This window comes from Leuciscus leuciscus (assembly GCF_965113295.1).
Source record: "Leuciscus leuciscus genome assembly, chromosome: 25".
Lineage (NCBI taxonomy): Eukaryota > Metazoa > Chordata > Actinopteri > Cypriniformes > Leuciscidae > Leuciscus > Leuciscus leuciscus.
In genome coordinates, this window is record NC_138724.1 from 8799357 (window position 1) to 8814947 (window position 15591).

At 38.1% G+C, this 15591-nt stretch overlaps 1 protein-coding gene across 1 annotated transcript in view; it reads left to right on the top strand.

The window, feature by feature from the left end:
* lrrk2 (leucine-rich repeat kinase 2) overlaps window positions 1-15591 on the top strand; it is a 60537-nt gene that overhangs the window by 40028 nt on the left and 4918 nt on the right. The window contains exons 31-50 of the mRNA XM_082160389.1: window positions 251-469; window positions 2222-2423; window positions 4928-5016; window positions 5101-5288; window positions 5370-5524; window positions 5731-5877; window positions 7962-8153; window positions 8267-8413; window positions 8534-8646; window positions 8772-8962; window positions 9080-9240; window positions 9346-9516; window positions 11374-11474; window positions 11579-11791; window positions 12314-12504; window positions 12594-12666; window positions 13616-13806; window positions 14065-14217; window positions 14606-14829; window positions 15420-15500. Of these exons, the coding sequence (XP_082016515.1) occupies window positions 251-469; window positions 2222-2423; window positions 4928-5016; window positions 5101-5288; window positions 5370-5524; window positions 5731-5877; window positions 7962-8153; window positions 8267-8413; window positions 8534-8646; window positions 8772-8962; window positions 9080-9240; window positions 9346-9516; window positions 11374-11474; window positions 11579-11791; window positions 12314-12504; window positions 12594-12666; window positions 13616-13806; window positions 14065-14217; window positions 14606-14829; window positions 15420-15500 (3202 nt within the window). The remainder of the gene's footprint in view (window positions 1-250; window positions 470-2221; window positions 2424-4927; window positions 5017-5100; window positions 5289-5369; window positions 5525-5730; window positions 5878-7961; window positions 8154-8266; window positions 8414-8533; window positions 8647-8771; window positions 8963-9079; window positions 9241-9345; window positions 9517-11373; window positions 11475-11578; window positions 11792-12313; window positions 12505-12593; window positions 12667-13615; window positions 13807-14064; window positions 14218-14605; window positions 14830-15419; window positions 15501-15591) is intronic.

The following is a 15591-nucleotide window of genomic DNA, read 5'->3' on the forward strand; positions in this document are numbered from 1 at the left end:
GTATAAATATTTTGATTAACTTAAACTTTGAGAAATGTTACAACTGAGGCAGGAATTTTGTACAACCAAAGTAAACAATTTTGGAAATGTTGTTCAAAATGTAGATTTTCCTTAGGTAGCATCAGACCGTCAATATAACGTTTTTACTATGAATACAATACCAGACCGATCTGTCTTTGTGGAACATTTGGTTTAGGTTTTAATATGACATGACTTGCATATTTAAATTAAAAAAAACTGTTTCTCTCAGGCTGTAGCTGGACAGTCTCCTGTGATTGTGGTTGGAACTCATGCAGATGTGTGTGAAGAGCGCCACCTACAGGAGTGTGTTCTGAAGCTGCGAGAGGAGCTGCTGTCTCAGCCCGGGTTTCCAGTGATCAAAGATAACCACATGCTATGTGCCTGTGAGGAGTCCGAGTCCATCAGCAAGTTACGCAAAGCCATCTACAGAGAGCTCATTGAGTTTAAGGTGATTTACAAATTCAGTTTTTTCATGCACTTATTTGCAAATATTATCAATGATATTAACCAATAAAACACCATAAAGTTATCATTAAAGTAGTCAATATAAATAGTCTGCTATATATACATTTTTCTGAAGCCATACAAGTTTTTTTTGTGCACTTTTATAACTGTTCCTTAAAGTCTCCTCCAGAAATAGTAAAACCCTGCGGATTAATAGCCATTAAATAAAAAATGTGTACATAAAAGAGCCAGTATGATTCTGAACTACATGAAGAAAATTTTCTAGGGAGCCATCATAATATATCAACCATCTTTGTGTTACGGTAAGCAGACACTGAGAGAAAGATGGCAGGTGAACAGTGAGATTATTGAACGATAAAGGGGCAGAGATGAGGTGAGCAGGTAAGTGAGAGTCCAAAAGTAGATCTTGAGGGAGACACAGAGGAATGGAAGACGCTGGAGACGGGGAGAATAGTCCACTTGGCAAAAACTGGATTGAAAACCTTCTTTTAACTGGATTGAGCACTTCATTCAAGTTAAAAGTTATCACCATAAAATTATATAACATCTTTTCCTATGAACACACAATTCGACCTCCCCAAAGGGAATGGCCCCCATTATCTCGCGCTCATGTGTCAGGTCGATAGTTATATTCTGACATTTGTTATTAAACACCTCATACAAGGTGAAAAAAACTAGCATAAATTTATTATTGAAAATGAGTCAATTTTTAAGCAGAAGTCCCAAACTGAATAATGAAAATAAATAAATAAATATATATATATACACACACATCTAATTTTCAGTCCCATCTCTAATCAAAGCAAAAATATACAAACCTACACTTTCTTTAGGTCAGTAGAATCAGTGTTCAGGGTGCAGAAATTCCCTCTCAGCTAAATGTTTCGTTGCTTCTTCCACTGTGTTGTTTAACTGGATCTCATCTGAAAAAACAACAACATCTTGACCAGAAAGGGGGTTTGGAACTTGATTATTCTTGATGATCTTGATGAACTTGATGATCTGAAGGATTCTGAATAATCCTTCAGATTATTTGCTTTAGTTATACCCCTTTTGTATTTTAATAATGTCAGGAACATAAAAATCCCTTCTTCCTCCACACAGTTCCTCCATCATTCTATAACTAAGTTCACCACAATTGGTCTCGGCTGAGCTTTTTCTGGTAGCCGGAGAGCAGTGTGCGCTCTCAATATGAAGGGAAGCATATGTTTCAAATTCAAGTTCACCCATCAGCATATCTTCAACAAAAGCAATTTGCCATCATAGGTCGTTTAACTTGATTTGTCATAATAACAAATTGCTTTGGTCATATAACTTGCTCTTGGCCCCAAGTTATACGACCCAGTAGATCCTGATATTGTTTTATCACGAATGGCATTCTTGGTCTGTTACCCTGGCTTTTAACTGTGTCTGAAGTTAAAGAAATTTGATATGCTTTTAAGTTTATGCGATTTCTCCAACCCACGATTCGTTTAGCTTCTTTCAGTCTGTGTTTTGGATATCCTCCTAATTGTAATTTCTGCTTTTGTTTTCGCGTATTATGTACTTGAGCCCCATCTTCCATGTCGACGACAATAGGATATAGTAATAGCATCGAATAGTAGTTGTTTTTTCTCGTGTTTTGAAGCTTATTTATATCACTTTGTTGTAGAACCGATCTTTCAAGCTGCCATCACGTGACGTCACCGGAACCACATTGTATTTATTTAATGAATCATGTCTGTGCTATTGGCAGATCCAGGGTCAGCCGGTAATGGGGCAGCTGATTCCAGACTGTTATGTGGAGCTGGAGAGGAGAGTTCTGCAGGAGAGGTCACATGTGCCCGCTGATTTCCCGGTGCTCAGGCACAGCAGATTACTGGAGATCATACAGGAAACACAGCTGCAGCTAGAGGAGGGAGAGTTACCCCACGCTATCCACTTCCTCAGCGAGGCCGGTGAGAGTTGCTTCACTCCTGAATCTCTTTCTGATATCTTCCTGCTGCTGTTTATGTCCAATATTTGGGTGTTTCCAGGGCAGGCACCACAAGGGGTTGGGGGTGGCATGAGGGGGCGATGACTATCCTTCCCCCTCAGTCAAGATGAATGTGAAAAGGGATTTTTGTAATCATGAATATCTATTAAATCTACATCTACAATTGCCAAGTGCACTGACTTTCTATTATTAGATTACTATAGCAACATTTTAGTTCAGGACATTCTGTTTCACATAATCAGAGTTAATCAGATGAACTTTCTGCATATGATGAAATATATATATATATATATATATATATATATATATATATATATATATATATATATTAGAGGTGGGCATAGATTAATTTTTTTAATCTAGATTAATCTAGATTAATTTTGAAATTAATCTAGATTAATCTAGATTAAAATGGCTCATTTGAATTCTGCCGAAGGCATTCAGAATATGTGTGCTACCCAAATAATGACTATAAAAGTAAGTCTTTGAGAACGGGTTTCTCAAGCCAGGTGGCGCATTAGACCAGGGGCTCATCTCCTGTTTCCAAAATGCATCACAAACTGCTTGAGAAAGCTGTTCTACTCATAGACTGTAAAAGGTTACTACTGTACTGTTACCGTCCATAGGCAACATTAGGTAGGCCTATGTTATTATCAACTACTATAGGCTATCAATTAGGGATGGGCGATATGGCCTAAAATCTATATTGTGATATACATTGCAGCCTCTTGCGATAACGATATACAGTATATTATAATAAAACCATTTCAGAACAGATTACACAGACCCATGCTAAACAACTGCTAAATGTATTTTTTTTTAAAGGGTGTATGTAGTTTTGAGAACATATATTGTGCAAAACTGTAAGTATACAACATAATTTTGCAGATAAATAAAATTTAAGTACACTAGCTGCAGAGACTTAAGTAGGTCTAATGTTTATTATGGCTTGGAGCTTATGAAACCCCAAATTTAAAATTAGAATATTGTCTAACTGATGTCTTTTCAGTTAAAAAGAAACACAACAACGATTCTTAAAATCGAGATTATGTGCTACACCACTAAGATATATTGGAATGGGAATAATACGCGCGCGCTGGTATTCAGTGATATCATGTTTCATTTTGAATTTGAGGTGGTCGAACGGATTAGTCGTATGTTAACTTACCGAACTGTTACCCCACACACTCTGTATATAGTTTGCTGCTGCTCGTCTGACGGCTTAAACCCGAACCAAGTCCAAATAATGGATGTTGCACCGATCTTTTTCACCAGCTTTCACTTTCAGCCGTGTTTACTTAAGATGACGACGAATATGCGTTGCAGCCGGGTTTACCTCGCGGCCGCGGGTAGATTGCGTCATCATAGCTTGTGTAGTATAGAGCCATCTCCCAACCCAACTTGGAGAATAGATTAACGGCGATATTTTTTTTATCGCGCGATAAGAGTCTCGCGTTAACGCAGCACGTTAACGCCGATAACGGCCCACCACTAATATATATATATATATATATATTTATTTTTTTCATGTTTAAAGTGCTAGAAAATTGATCATAGTTAGCTTAATTCGATTATTTCACTGTATACTGTTATTGTAAATGGGTCTAAATGACGGTTGCAAGGAAGCGGTTGCAAGGAACGTGTGTTTTATAGTAAAGCAGACACAATTAATTATATTTTGTGGTGGTGATATCATGGTAACTTGTCATGGAAATTGTGTATCTTAGATGTATTTATATTGTTTGGTCTAAAACAGTGGTTCTCAACTCCAGTCCTCGGGACCCGCTGCTCTGCACATTTTGTATGTCTCCCTTATTTAACACACCTGAACCAGATCATCAGCTCATCAGGAGAGACTCCATGAACTGATTTGAGTGTGTCAGATAAGAGAGACATACAAAATGTGCAGAGCAGCAGGTCCCGAGGACTGGAGTTGAGAACCACTGGTCTAAAACGTGCTTATATCGTGGATAGCGAGTAAAATTATTTGGTCCTCCTTTTTGTTTTATGTAGTAATATTATTCAGTGCTCTGCCATCTGTAAGTTGATCGGTAGCTTTTAGTTTCATAGTTGTAGAAATGACAGGTTTGTTTATGGCTAAAAAATATGTGAATGGGCCACTTCACATATAGCTGTGTTTTTACTACCAATTGCTGGAATTTAATTTATATGTATTTTACATAATATTTGTGTATATTATGTATATATTATATTATGTATAATATGTATTTTTACATAATTTGAAAATTAATTATATTAAATTTTTTTTAAGCCGGAAGTTAACTAGTTACACTTTTTCGGTCACTGGTCACTAGAAGCATCAAGACGGATTAGTGTTTACACTACAAATTAGATTTTTCAACTTCCAAATGTAGCTTGAGTGATTGTTCAAATTGTTTTACACCTGTATTAAATTGTGATCACTTGCAGGAGTAAATAGGCCCTCTTGTCTGTATTTGTCTCCAGGTGTCCTGCTGCACTTTGATGATCCAGTGCTTCAGCTAAAAGATTTATACTTCATTGACCCACAATGGCTTTGTGACGTCATCTCACAGGTTATACACTCATATCTTACTCCTCTTTTTGACAAATTCACACTTTCACAGCAGTAACGTCTCATCTGTTGTGTTGATGAACAGACGCTGACACTGAAGAGCACTGATCAGTGGGACAGCACTAGAGGAGTGGTGCAGCGCTCCACTGTAGAGAAGTTTCTGGACAAAAGTCGCTGTTTCCCCAAGAATCATCTGACTCAGTACTTCAAACTTTTGGAGAAGTTTCAAATAGCCTTGCCATTTGGAGATGACCAGTTACTTATACCTAGCAGGTAGCGATAGGACTTTTTTTTTATTACATTTATAAAAAGTGTTGTATAGTGGTCATTTGTTTGTGATTGGTATATGCCTAGACTGTCAGATCACAGGCCGGTGATTGAGCTCCCTCACTGTGAGAATTCAGAGGTGATTATTCGGCTCTATGAGATGCCGTACTTCCCCATGGGATACTGGTCCAGACAGATCAGCCGTCTTTTGGAAGTCTCTGCTTTCCTGCTCTACGGCAGAGGTAAAGCAACACAAACTTTAGAAGTCAGTATAAAGGATTCACAATCAAACATTGTGCTAGCCGTGGCAAGGTCATAGGTTTGATTCCCAAGGTACACACATACTAATGTAATGTATAATAAAATGAATGCATTGTAAGGTGATTGGGATTCAAAAGTCTGCCAAAATGAACAGGATGTGAGGTGGTAAACTGTGTGTATTCTGCAGAGAAAGCATTAAGACCAAACCGGATCTACTGGAGGAAGGGCATCTATCTGAGCTGGTCTACTGAAGCTTACTGTCTAGTGGAGGCCTTGTCTCTAGAAGAGAACTCTGCTAGCTTCATCAAGATCACTGTGCCCTGCTCTCGCAAAGGTAAGGGAGGGACATGGTTGTATCACAGTGTTTGGGCCACTTTAAACACTACAGTAATGGTAATGGATAATTTAACAATAGTAATGTAATGGTGATGATGGTGGGGACTAGAATAGAGGTGTTGATGTCATGGTGAAAATAATGAACTGTAATAGTAAATGTTGGTGATGATGTAGTTGTGGGAGTGATGATGATGTGATGATGATGAGTAATGATAGTCATGATAATAATGTGATGATAGTTATGATGTTGATGGAGGTGATGATGGTGTTGTGGGGGTGATGATAGTGTGGTAAAGGTGTGATAGTGAATGATGTTGATGTTCTGATGGTAAAGTGATGGTAATGATGTGGTTATGGTGATAATTGTATATTGGACATGATGATGGTAATGATGATGTCATGGTGATGATGATGGTGGTGTTGATATTATGTGATGAATGTGGTGGTGGTGGTGGTGATAATGATACCATTATCACCACCGTGATGGTGATATGAGGCATCATGTTTGTGATGATGATGATGGCTATGATTTTGATGAAAGTGATAATGATATGATGGTGTGATGGTAATGATTATAGTGATGATGTCAGGGGGTGGTGATGATGGCATAATGGTGATGTGATAACGATGTGATGGTGAATTGATGGTAGTGATATACTAACTGATGGTGGGGTACTGATGTAGGTGATGCTGATAATGGTGTATTGGTATTAATAATGGCAAATTAATACTTTTATAATTCTGAATTTTGCATATATATTCCATGATTTATCACCAACAGAGCAGTGACAGAAATTACTTTCCCATTAGGGGTATTCTTTTCTAACCATTTTTAAGTGATTCTAAAAGGTAGTGATGGTCTAACCCTAACCCTAATGTCCAAAATCCTTGCTTTGCAAATTGTGCATACAGCAAATCACCTTTATAAATATGGTCAAGTATTTATATCCAAAAGAAGCAATTATGGGATAGTTGACACGGTCTCTGCTAACACTTCAGGGCTGTGTTGTCGCCGGTTCCAGGCGCAGGTCCTTCATCTGATCTGGACACGGCCCAGATTCGGCTGACTATGGTAAACCTCAGGATAAACAGAGAGACTAGTATTAGCATAGATGCCATTCTTCTTATGATGTAATGAGTACATCAGGTGTTATAGGAGGGGTTCCCGGTTCCAGCTGACCTAATTTATGCAGCCTAATAATCATTTTACATGATTTGAATAATAGAAATGTATAATGTTCTATGCCAGGTTAAAGAGATGTGTTTTTATTAAACAGGGTCTATATTTAAACTGACAGAGTGTGTCTGCTTCCAGGACAATGTTAGGAAGACTGTTCCAGAGTTTAGGTGCTAAATAGGAAAAGGATCTACCGCCAGCAGTCGATTTTGATATTCTAGGTATTATCAACTGGCCAGAATTTTGAGATTGCAATATACTTAAAGGATTATAATGCGTTAAGAGCTCGTTTAGACCATTTAGTGCTTTGTAAGTAGTTAGCAAGATTTTAAAATGTATACAATGTTTAATAGAGAGCCAATGCAGTGTTGACAGAACCGGGCTAATATGGTCATACTTCCTGGTTCTGGTAAGAACTCGAGCTTCTGTGTTTTGGACCAGCTGTAATTTGTTTATTAAGCGTGCAGGGCAACCACCCATAATAGCATTACAATAATCTAGCCTTGAGGTCATGAACGCATTAACTAATTGTTCCGCATTTGACACTGGGAGCATATGTCATAGTTCAGATATATTTTTAAGATGGAAGAATGCTGTTTTACAGATGCTATAAACATGGTTTTCAAATGAAAGATTGGTATCAAAGAGCACACCCAGTTTCTAACCGATGACAAAGACTTGACAGAGCAGCCATCAAGTGTTAGAACGTATTCAAGGTTATTACGTGCACGGGGTTTTGGTTTAATAATTAGAATCTCAGTTTATGGTGATAATGATGCATTTGATAGGATGATTGTGGTGATTATGACATGTGGTGGTTTTATAGTAGTGTGATGGTTGTAATGATGTGATGGTGTTGATGACGATGATGATGACAACAATGTTGAAGTCTTTGTCCTATGCAGGTCGTGTGTTGTTTGGGCAGGTGGTGGATCACATTGACTCTCTGCTGGAGGAATGGTTTCCAGGCCTTCTCGCCACTGACGTCCATGGCGCTGGGGAGACACTGCTTAAGAAATGGGCTCTGTACAGCTTTAGCGATGGACAAGACTGCCAGAAGATGCTGCTGGAAGATCTACTCTCTAACATCAGTGCAGGTCTCTGTCCATTCTGTTCAAATTCTGAAACACAACTATTTTATTGATAACCTGCTGTATAAAAATGGTGCAAATGCCACCTGTGCTGTCCTGACTGGTTGCTTGTCTGTAAGATGGTTTGCTGGTGAACCCAGAAGACCCCAGCTGTACTCTGCCCATCTCTCAGATCTCACCGGACCTGGTACTGAGCGACCAGCTTCCCAGCACCATACTGGATCCAGAGCAGCTGGAGATGGAGCTCTCTAAAGAGTATCTGTTGGGTGAGTACATGAATGAACCCATAGCCAGAGACACAAAAAGTAATGTCAGTAGGACTCATTGTGATTGTCAAGAAAGAAAGTAATGCAATTAGAAACTAACAGTTTTGTTTTTTTCTGAAGGGGATGGCGGTTTCGGGTCTGTATATAAAGCTGTGTACAAGAACGAAGAAGTTGCTGTGAAGATATTTAATAAACATGCATCTGCACTTTATGTTCATCGGCTGGTACGACAGGTAAGATATGTGATAGAAAAAGAAACCAAGCAAGTTTTAGCTTGCACCTGGTTGGGACAAGTTGTGTCCTAATACCAGCATCAGTACATTGTTGGTGTATTTTCTTGAAAATGGTTTGTCCCCAGGAACTGGCAGTACTTGGCCGACTTTGTCACCCCAGTCTGGTGGGGCTTTTGGCCGCCGGTTGTAACCCGCACATTCTCGTGATGGAACTCGCCCCATGTGGCTCTCTGGACTCGCTGTTTGAGCGTGAAAATGGCGGTCTCAGCCGCAAACTACAGCACAGGATAGCACTGCATGTGGCAGATGGTCTCAGGTGGGTGCCCCATCTACACCACACGCAAAAACGTAGTCACCTTTAAAGAAATGTTCAGGGTGCAAAACAAGTGTAAGCTTTAGGGCAGAATCTGTGATGCGTTTTGTATCCAAACAGATATTTGCACTCTTCAATGATTATCTACCGAGATCTGAAGCCACACAACGTTCTGTTGTTTAACCTGAAGACGGACGCTGAGTTCATCGCTAAAATCACAGACTATGGGATAGCACAGTACTGCTGCAGTATGGGCGTCCGCAGCTCAGAAGGGACACCAGGTCCCTCTTACTTTCCCATAATACTCTATGAAACAGTAATAATAATAAAAAAAAAACAGGATTTTTACTTTTATATATTCTAATGTTGATCTTAAACACTTCCAGGTTTTAGAGCTCCCGAGGTCGCCCGAGGTAATGTCATCTATAATGTCCAGGCAGATGTATTTTCGTTCGGTCTGCTCCTGTACGACCTTTTGACCTACGGCGAGCGGATATCTGATGGGATGAAGTTTCCCAGTGAGTTTGATGAGGTTGCTGTGCAAGGAAAACTACCAGGTAACATGCTGGATATTAATCTCTCGGTTTTAATCAATTCTCATTTTGATGTATAGATATTTATTCTCAAATCCCAAGAATCTTTTAGTCTATACTGTTTTCATTTGATGTGTGATCCCCTCCCATCCGATAAATTGCTATAAGCTTTGTGCTGTTACTTTTGATATGAAACAAAGTCTCAGCTTTCAAATTCTGACTATTTTATAACTATATTTAAACAACAAACATGGTTTTGATGCTCTTTAATGTGGCGTGACAGATCTCTGTAGCACCTCTGCTCAAGTGAAGTGGCAGCCAAATCATCAAATATATTTTTACGTTCCGCTTGGACACGTGATGAAACAAATCACACTAATGTGTAAAGACTAAGAGGCGACGTCTTCCATTGATTGTGCTGGGCCGCGTTGCGTGGGAAAAAAGGATCTGGATTCCATTTAAACAGCCTTGAACATAAAGTACTGAAAAACGCCCTTTGGCGTGAGGGTTATTTGTTTAGTTTAAAGTTCACCATAAGAACAGTGTCTTTAAGGTTTTTCCTATACACAATTCACTTTCAAGCCAATTCCCGATTAACCTAGGCATTGTGCTGAACACAACAAGTCTTAACATGATTGTGTAATGTAAAATTTGTCAAAATTGTGTATAAAAAACAAAAAAACATGTATACCTTAATAGGCAAGTGTGCATACCTTGTTGTGTTATGCACATATTATGTGTATAGAGTTTTGTGAACAGATATGGAGAGGATTTACTTTTTGTATAATAGATGTATAGAGTCTGTGAAAATCTGTAATTTCTTTGGCCCTGTTTACACCTGGTATAAAGATGTGTTTTGGTTGATCGGATCACAAGTGGACGTCGCCACATTCAACAGGATTGTTATAGTAGTGTAAACGCTCATGTGGTCGAATGTGTTCAAACAGCCACATAAGACCGTCTGCTCTCCGCCTACTGACCTAACGCGTGAACATTATGGGAAGAGCTCTAGCCAGACAGGATTTAAACTTGGTCGGCTGACAAAGTTTAAATTTGGAGATTTTTAAAGTTTGGAGGCCCAAGTTTGGTTTGAAGATGAAAAATGTACCAAGCACAGTGTTCTCTCACCATTCCTGATTTCTAACACACACACTCACAGCGTTCGGCTGGTCTTGCTGCTGTCAGAGCAGAAACTAAAGCTGACGCTCTCCTTATCTTTTTTCCGTCGTCTCCGGGTGTGTTCATATGTAATTTGCACAAGCTTATTTTGTCCATTAGATCGAAAGATCTGAAAAAAAACATACATTTACCCACCCATAGACCCTCCCCTCGAAGATATCAGGACAGAAGTGGTTGAAAGTCAAGTCAAGTCACATTTATTTATATAGTGCTTTTTACAATACAGATTGTTTCAAAGCAGCTTTACAGAGATAACAGGAAAATAATGCAACAAAGTTTGTTTCCAGAAGAAAATAGTGTCACAGTCCAGCTTAAGTAAGTTATGTGATGTTTAATTTTTGTTGTAAGAAAAGCTCAGTTCAGTTCTTGTATAATAGTGTCAAGGCAGGCAGATGTTGAATATTAAATTAAATGTTAAAAAAAGAGACGGATTAAAACGGGAATGTGTCTCCCTTGTCTACTTGTGATCCGATCGACCAAAATGCATCTTAATACCAGGTGTAAACAGGGTTTTTGTCATTTCACCCACATGGCAAAACTTGAGGAATTAATGATCAGTTCACAGAATGAGGGAGAACAAAGCACTTCCTGGGATTGAGGGGTGGGGGGAATGCTAATGTAATGTAATATTATTAATATAACATTTTAATTTGATTGTTAATATATAATAATATGAATAACTCTCTATAATCACTGAAATAGATCCAGTTAAAGATTACGGCTGTTCTCCGTGGCCAGGGTTTGAGTCTTTGATGAGGGAATGTTTGAGAGAAAACCCTCAGGACAGACCTACATCTACTCAGGTCAGGCAACTGGTTACATCTGAGAAAGAACCACTTCTCTGCTCATTATAATGTGAATTCAGTGCAAACATGTGAGTAATTCAGCGTCTCTGTGAATGTTTTAGGTGTTAGATCGTCTGAGTTCTGCAGAGATGCTTTGTCTGATGCGAGAGCTGACTCTGATGAGTTTGCCAGGCGAGTGTTTCACTGTCTCCAGTGCAGGTGGAGGGGCAAACGGAGGGAACAATGCACGTGTGTGGATTGGGGGCGGCAGTAGTACCCAGAAAATGGGCTGTGTGACATCACTGGATCTGGAGACAGGGGGGAGCTTAAACCAGGTACTAAAGAGCTTTAAAACACTGTTAACCCGACAAATGGCATGAATTAGACTGTAAATACACACTAAGTTTTCTTGCTAAATACTATTTTATCTAAACAAATATGATTCTATCATCCTCATTTTAGTGTTCTACAGTACATGTAATAATTATCATCATTTTAAGTTAGATGTCACCCACAATCCTTATCAATAGTCCACCCAAAAATAAATTCCGTCATCATTTTCTCACTCTCATGTCGTTTCAAACCAGTATGACTTTCTTCTGCAGAACACAAGAGGAGATATTTTGAAGAATGTTGGTAACCAAACAGTTTTGGTTTTGCATCTTTTGTATGGTATTTTTTGTCCACACAATGGAATCCAATGGGAACTGAAACTGTTGAGTTACATAAAACACATTTTAAAGAAAGTCAAACTGGTTTTGAATGACATGAGGGGGAGACCATGATAATATAATTAAATTTTTTGGGTGGTAAATCCATTTAACAGTCAAGTTAACAGTGTTCCCACCCTCTTTTAGGAGATTGACAGCAGTCCTGTCCTCTGCATGGTGATCATCAGAGCTCCAGGGTCATGCAATGACTGGTTAGTCGCTGGTACACAGTCGGGTTCACTCTTCATCATGGACACTATAAACGCAGAGGTTCTGCACTGTCTGAAGAGTGTGAATGACTCTGTGACGTCACTGTACTTTCACACTGACCAGCACAGGTGATTACATCTAAGTTTCTGAGTGAAAAGTGGCATAACTTCTTGGATGATGTACCTTAAGATGAGAGAATGATGTTTCAATTTTTCAGATGCTTGAAGAATTACCTTTTGGTCGGGACAGCAAATGGGACACTGGTCATTTATGAAGATTCAGTCTTGAAGGTATTAATTATTAAAATGATAAATAATGAAAATTAAGCATTTCAATTTGTATAGTATAATACAGTTGTACAGTTTTACTGGAGAACCATCTGAGAATGCCTTCGTTAATCAATGATAAATTCTGTAATATAATTGTTTAGCTAGGATTCATTAAATTGATGAAAAGTGGCAGTAAAGACATTAATAATATTACAAAAGATTTATATTTCAAATAAATGTTTGTTTTTTTATCAAGAATCCTAATTATTATTTTTTTAAATCCACAAAAATGTTAAGCATCACAACTGTTTTCAACATTTATAATAATAAGATACGTTTCTTGAGCAGCACATTTCTGCAGATTTTTGAAGGATCATGTGACACCGAATACTAGAGTAATGGCTGCTGAACATTCAGTTTGCCATCACAGGAATAAATTATATTTTAAAATATATTAATAATAAAGTTATTTTAGTTGTAATACTAGTTCAAAATATCACTGTTTTCCCTGCATTTTTTATCAATATAAATGCAGCCTTAGTTACCAAAAGAGACTTCTTTAAGACAGTAGTGTACATGTAAAAATGTATGTTATGAAATTATTTGAAAGGATGATTGTTTTTATTTTTCAGAAGAACAATAATTTCTACCCAACAGTTAGTGTAGTCAAGTAGATTCAAACTGTTTAATATAAAAAAACAAAATACAGAAAAACAAATCTCCCACATTGTTTTTTTTAACAAAATATATATGGATGTTATTAAATTTTGAGATGCTGAAAATTCAGGTTTGCCATCACAGGAATAAAAGATATTTAAAAAAAAAAGTTTATTAATTGTAATAGTATTTCATAATATGACTTTTTTTTATTTATTTTTTTTATCCAATAAATCCAGCGTTGATGAGTGTAAGAAACCCCTAAACAGCGCTTTGTCAGACGCCTGATATATGTGATGTTTTATGACTGTAGGTAAAGAATGGAGATCCAGTGAAGACCCTCCAGGTTGGTGATGTAAACACTCCTCTGATGTGTATCGGCCCCTCCAATCACCCTCAGGAGCGCAAAGCACTGTGGGCGGCCTGTGGCACCAGGGTGATCTCGCTCACAGTGGATTACAACATCTATAGCAGCATAGACACCAAACCCAAACAGCTCCTCCGGTAAATACCCCGAACCTTCTGGAAACAAGCACAACTACACCTGTCAGTGTAACTCAATGAGCATTAGGTTCAGTTTTTAGGTCTAGTCTAGTAAGAATTAGGATGGATAAATTGGATTTGCGTAAATGTGACATTAAAAACACACAGTGGTTTCTGGTCGCTTCACATGTCAGTTTAGCGACCGGCCGCTTCCATGGATTTTTTTTTTTCCCCCGGTGATGTTGTTCAGTTCTTAAAGATGTTGATCTGTTTGTTTAGGCAGCTGGGTCGAGTCAGCAGTGATGCTTGTATATCACGGTTAGCGGTGGACAAACATGTGTACGTGAGTAAAACAGGAAGCCACACTGTGGAGGTCTGGGATAAGAAGAATGGGAGGATGGTGAACCTCATCGACTGCATGCAACTACTCGGGTGAAGTGGCACACACGATCATATAACTCATTAGCACACGTTTGACTCCTTTTACATCTGATGTTTATCCATTTAAACTGATCTGATCACAAGTGAATAGCACTACAATACAATAATTTGCCTTTATTTCAGCATGCACTGACACTGATCATGTGAAGCACATCTGCAGTTCAGTTATTTTGTGACTAAAAGGACAATAAACATTTTGTATGAAACGTCAATGTATGAAAATGTTCATGTATGTTTTGAAGCAACACTTTCCCAACGTTTTTTACTTTTGTAACAGCAACATGACTCGGTTGACCCCTTGTGAACAGATCACCTGAGACAGATGTTAAAAGTAGGTTTAACTTAACTTCCTAACTTACAAATTATATGTCCACAACAGATTAAGTTCCACCAAAAAGCCCAAAGCCCAGGATGAGGACCAGTCTAGTCAAAAGGAGCCATCTTTGGCGATTGTCAAAGCTCTGTTGGTCCAGCACAGTGGTACTCTGTGGATTGGGACTAAAACAGGACACATGCTGTTGTTGGAAGTCTCCAGCTGTCAGCTACTGCATTCCTTCAGCCCTCACTGCGACTCTATCCGCTGCATGGGCTCGGTGATGCTAGGTACAGCTTCTGTTCCTGTCTCGCCAGTTACTTAGAAAGTGTCACTAGTTGGTAAAGAATTTTGCGTCCCTTGTGAAAAAGAAGTGCACTTGTGATGTACTTCAAATATTTTGTATTTAATTTTTCCCAAAATATTATATCAAAAAAAAAAAAAAAGCTGTACTTGCAGGTATAATATTAATGAAATAAAAGGCCACTAAAGTGTACTTAAAAGAGAGTCCACTTTCAAAGGCAATAGAAGTCATTATGAAATAATTACATACAAATGCACATAAGTCCTGCTGATGTTGGTCAATAAAGGACACTACAGTTCAGATCTCAAGCACTTAATATAAATTTAAACTATAATACATTTGAATTTAATCGCAATTGACAAGCAATTAAGTGTCAGTTCATTTCACACTTAAATACATTCTTTTAAAGGATTTTTGTCTTTAATAAGTGCTCTTTTTAAACTATGCTAAAGTGTACTTCTTTTTCACAAGGAATACAGTTTGATATACAGTTTAAAGGGCTTTAGTGGGTTTTAAATTGAGCTACAATTGTTTTAACTCAGAATTAATGTCATACATGTTTATGTTCTTGTGCAGACATCCTAAACCGAAAGAATGTTGTTCTAGTATTGGGTAGACGGCAACGCATGCCAGAAGACCAAATCAAAATGCAATTAGGTAAGAACATTTTATTGAATAGTTATTTTATTAATTATGATTTAATTTTCATTATTTTAATTCCATGAGTAATACCATTTTTTTTTCTGAA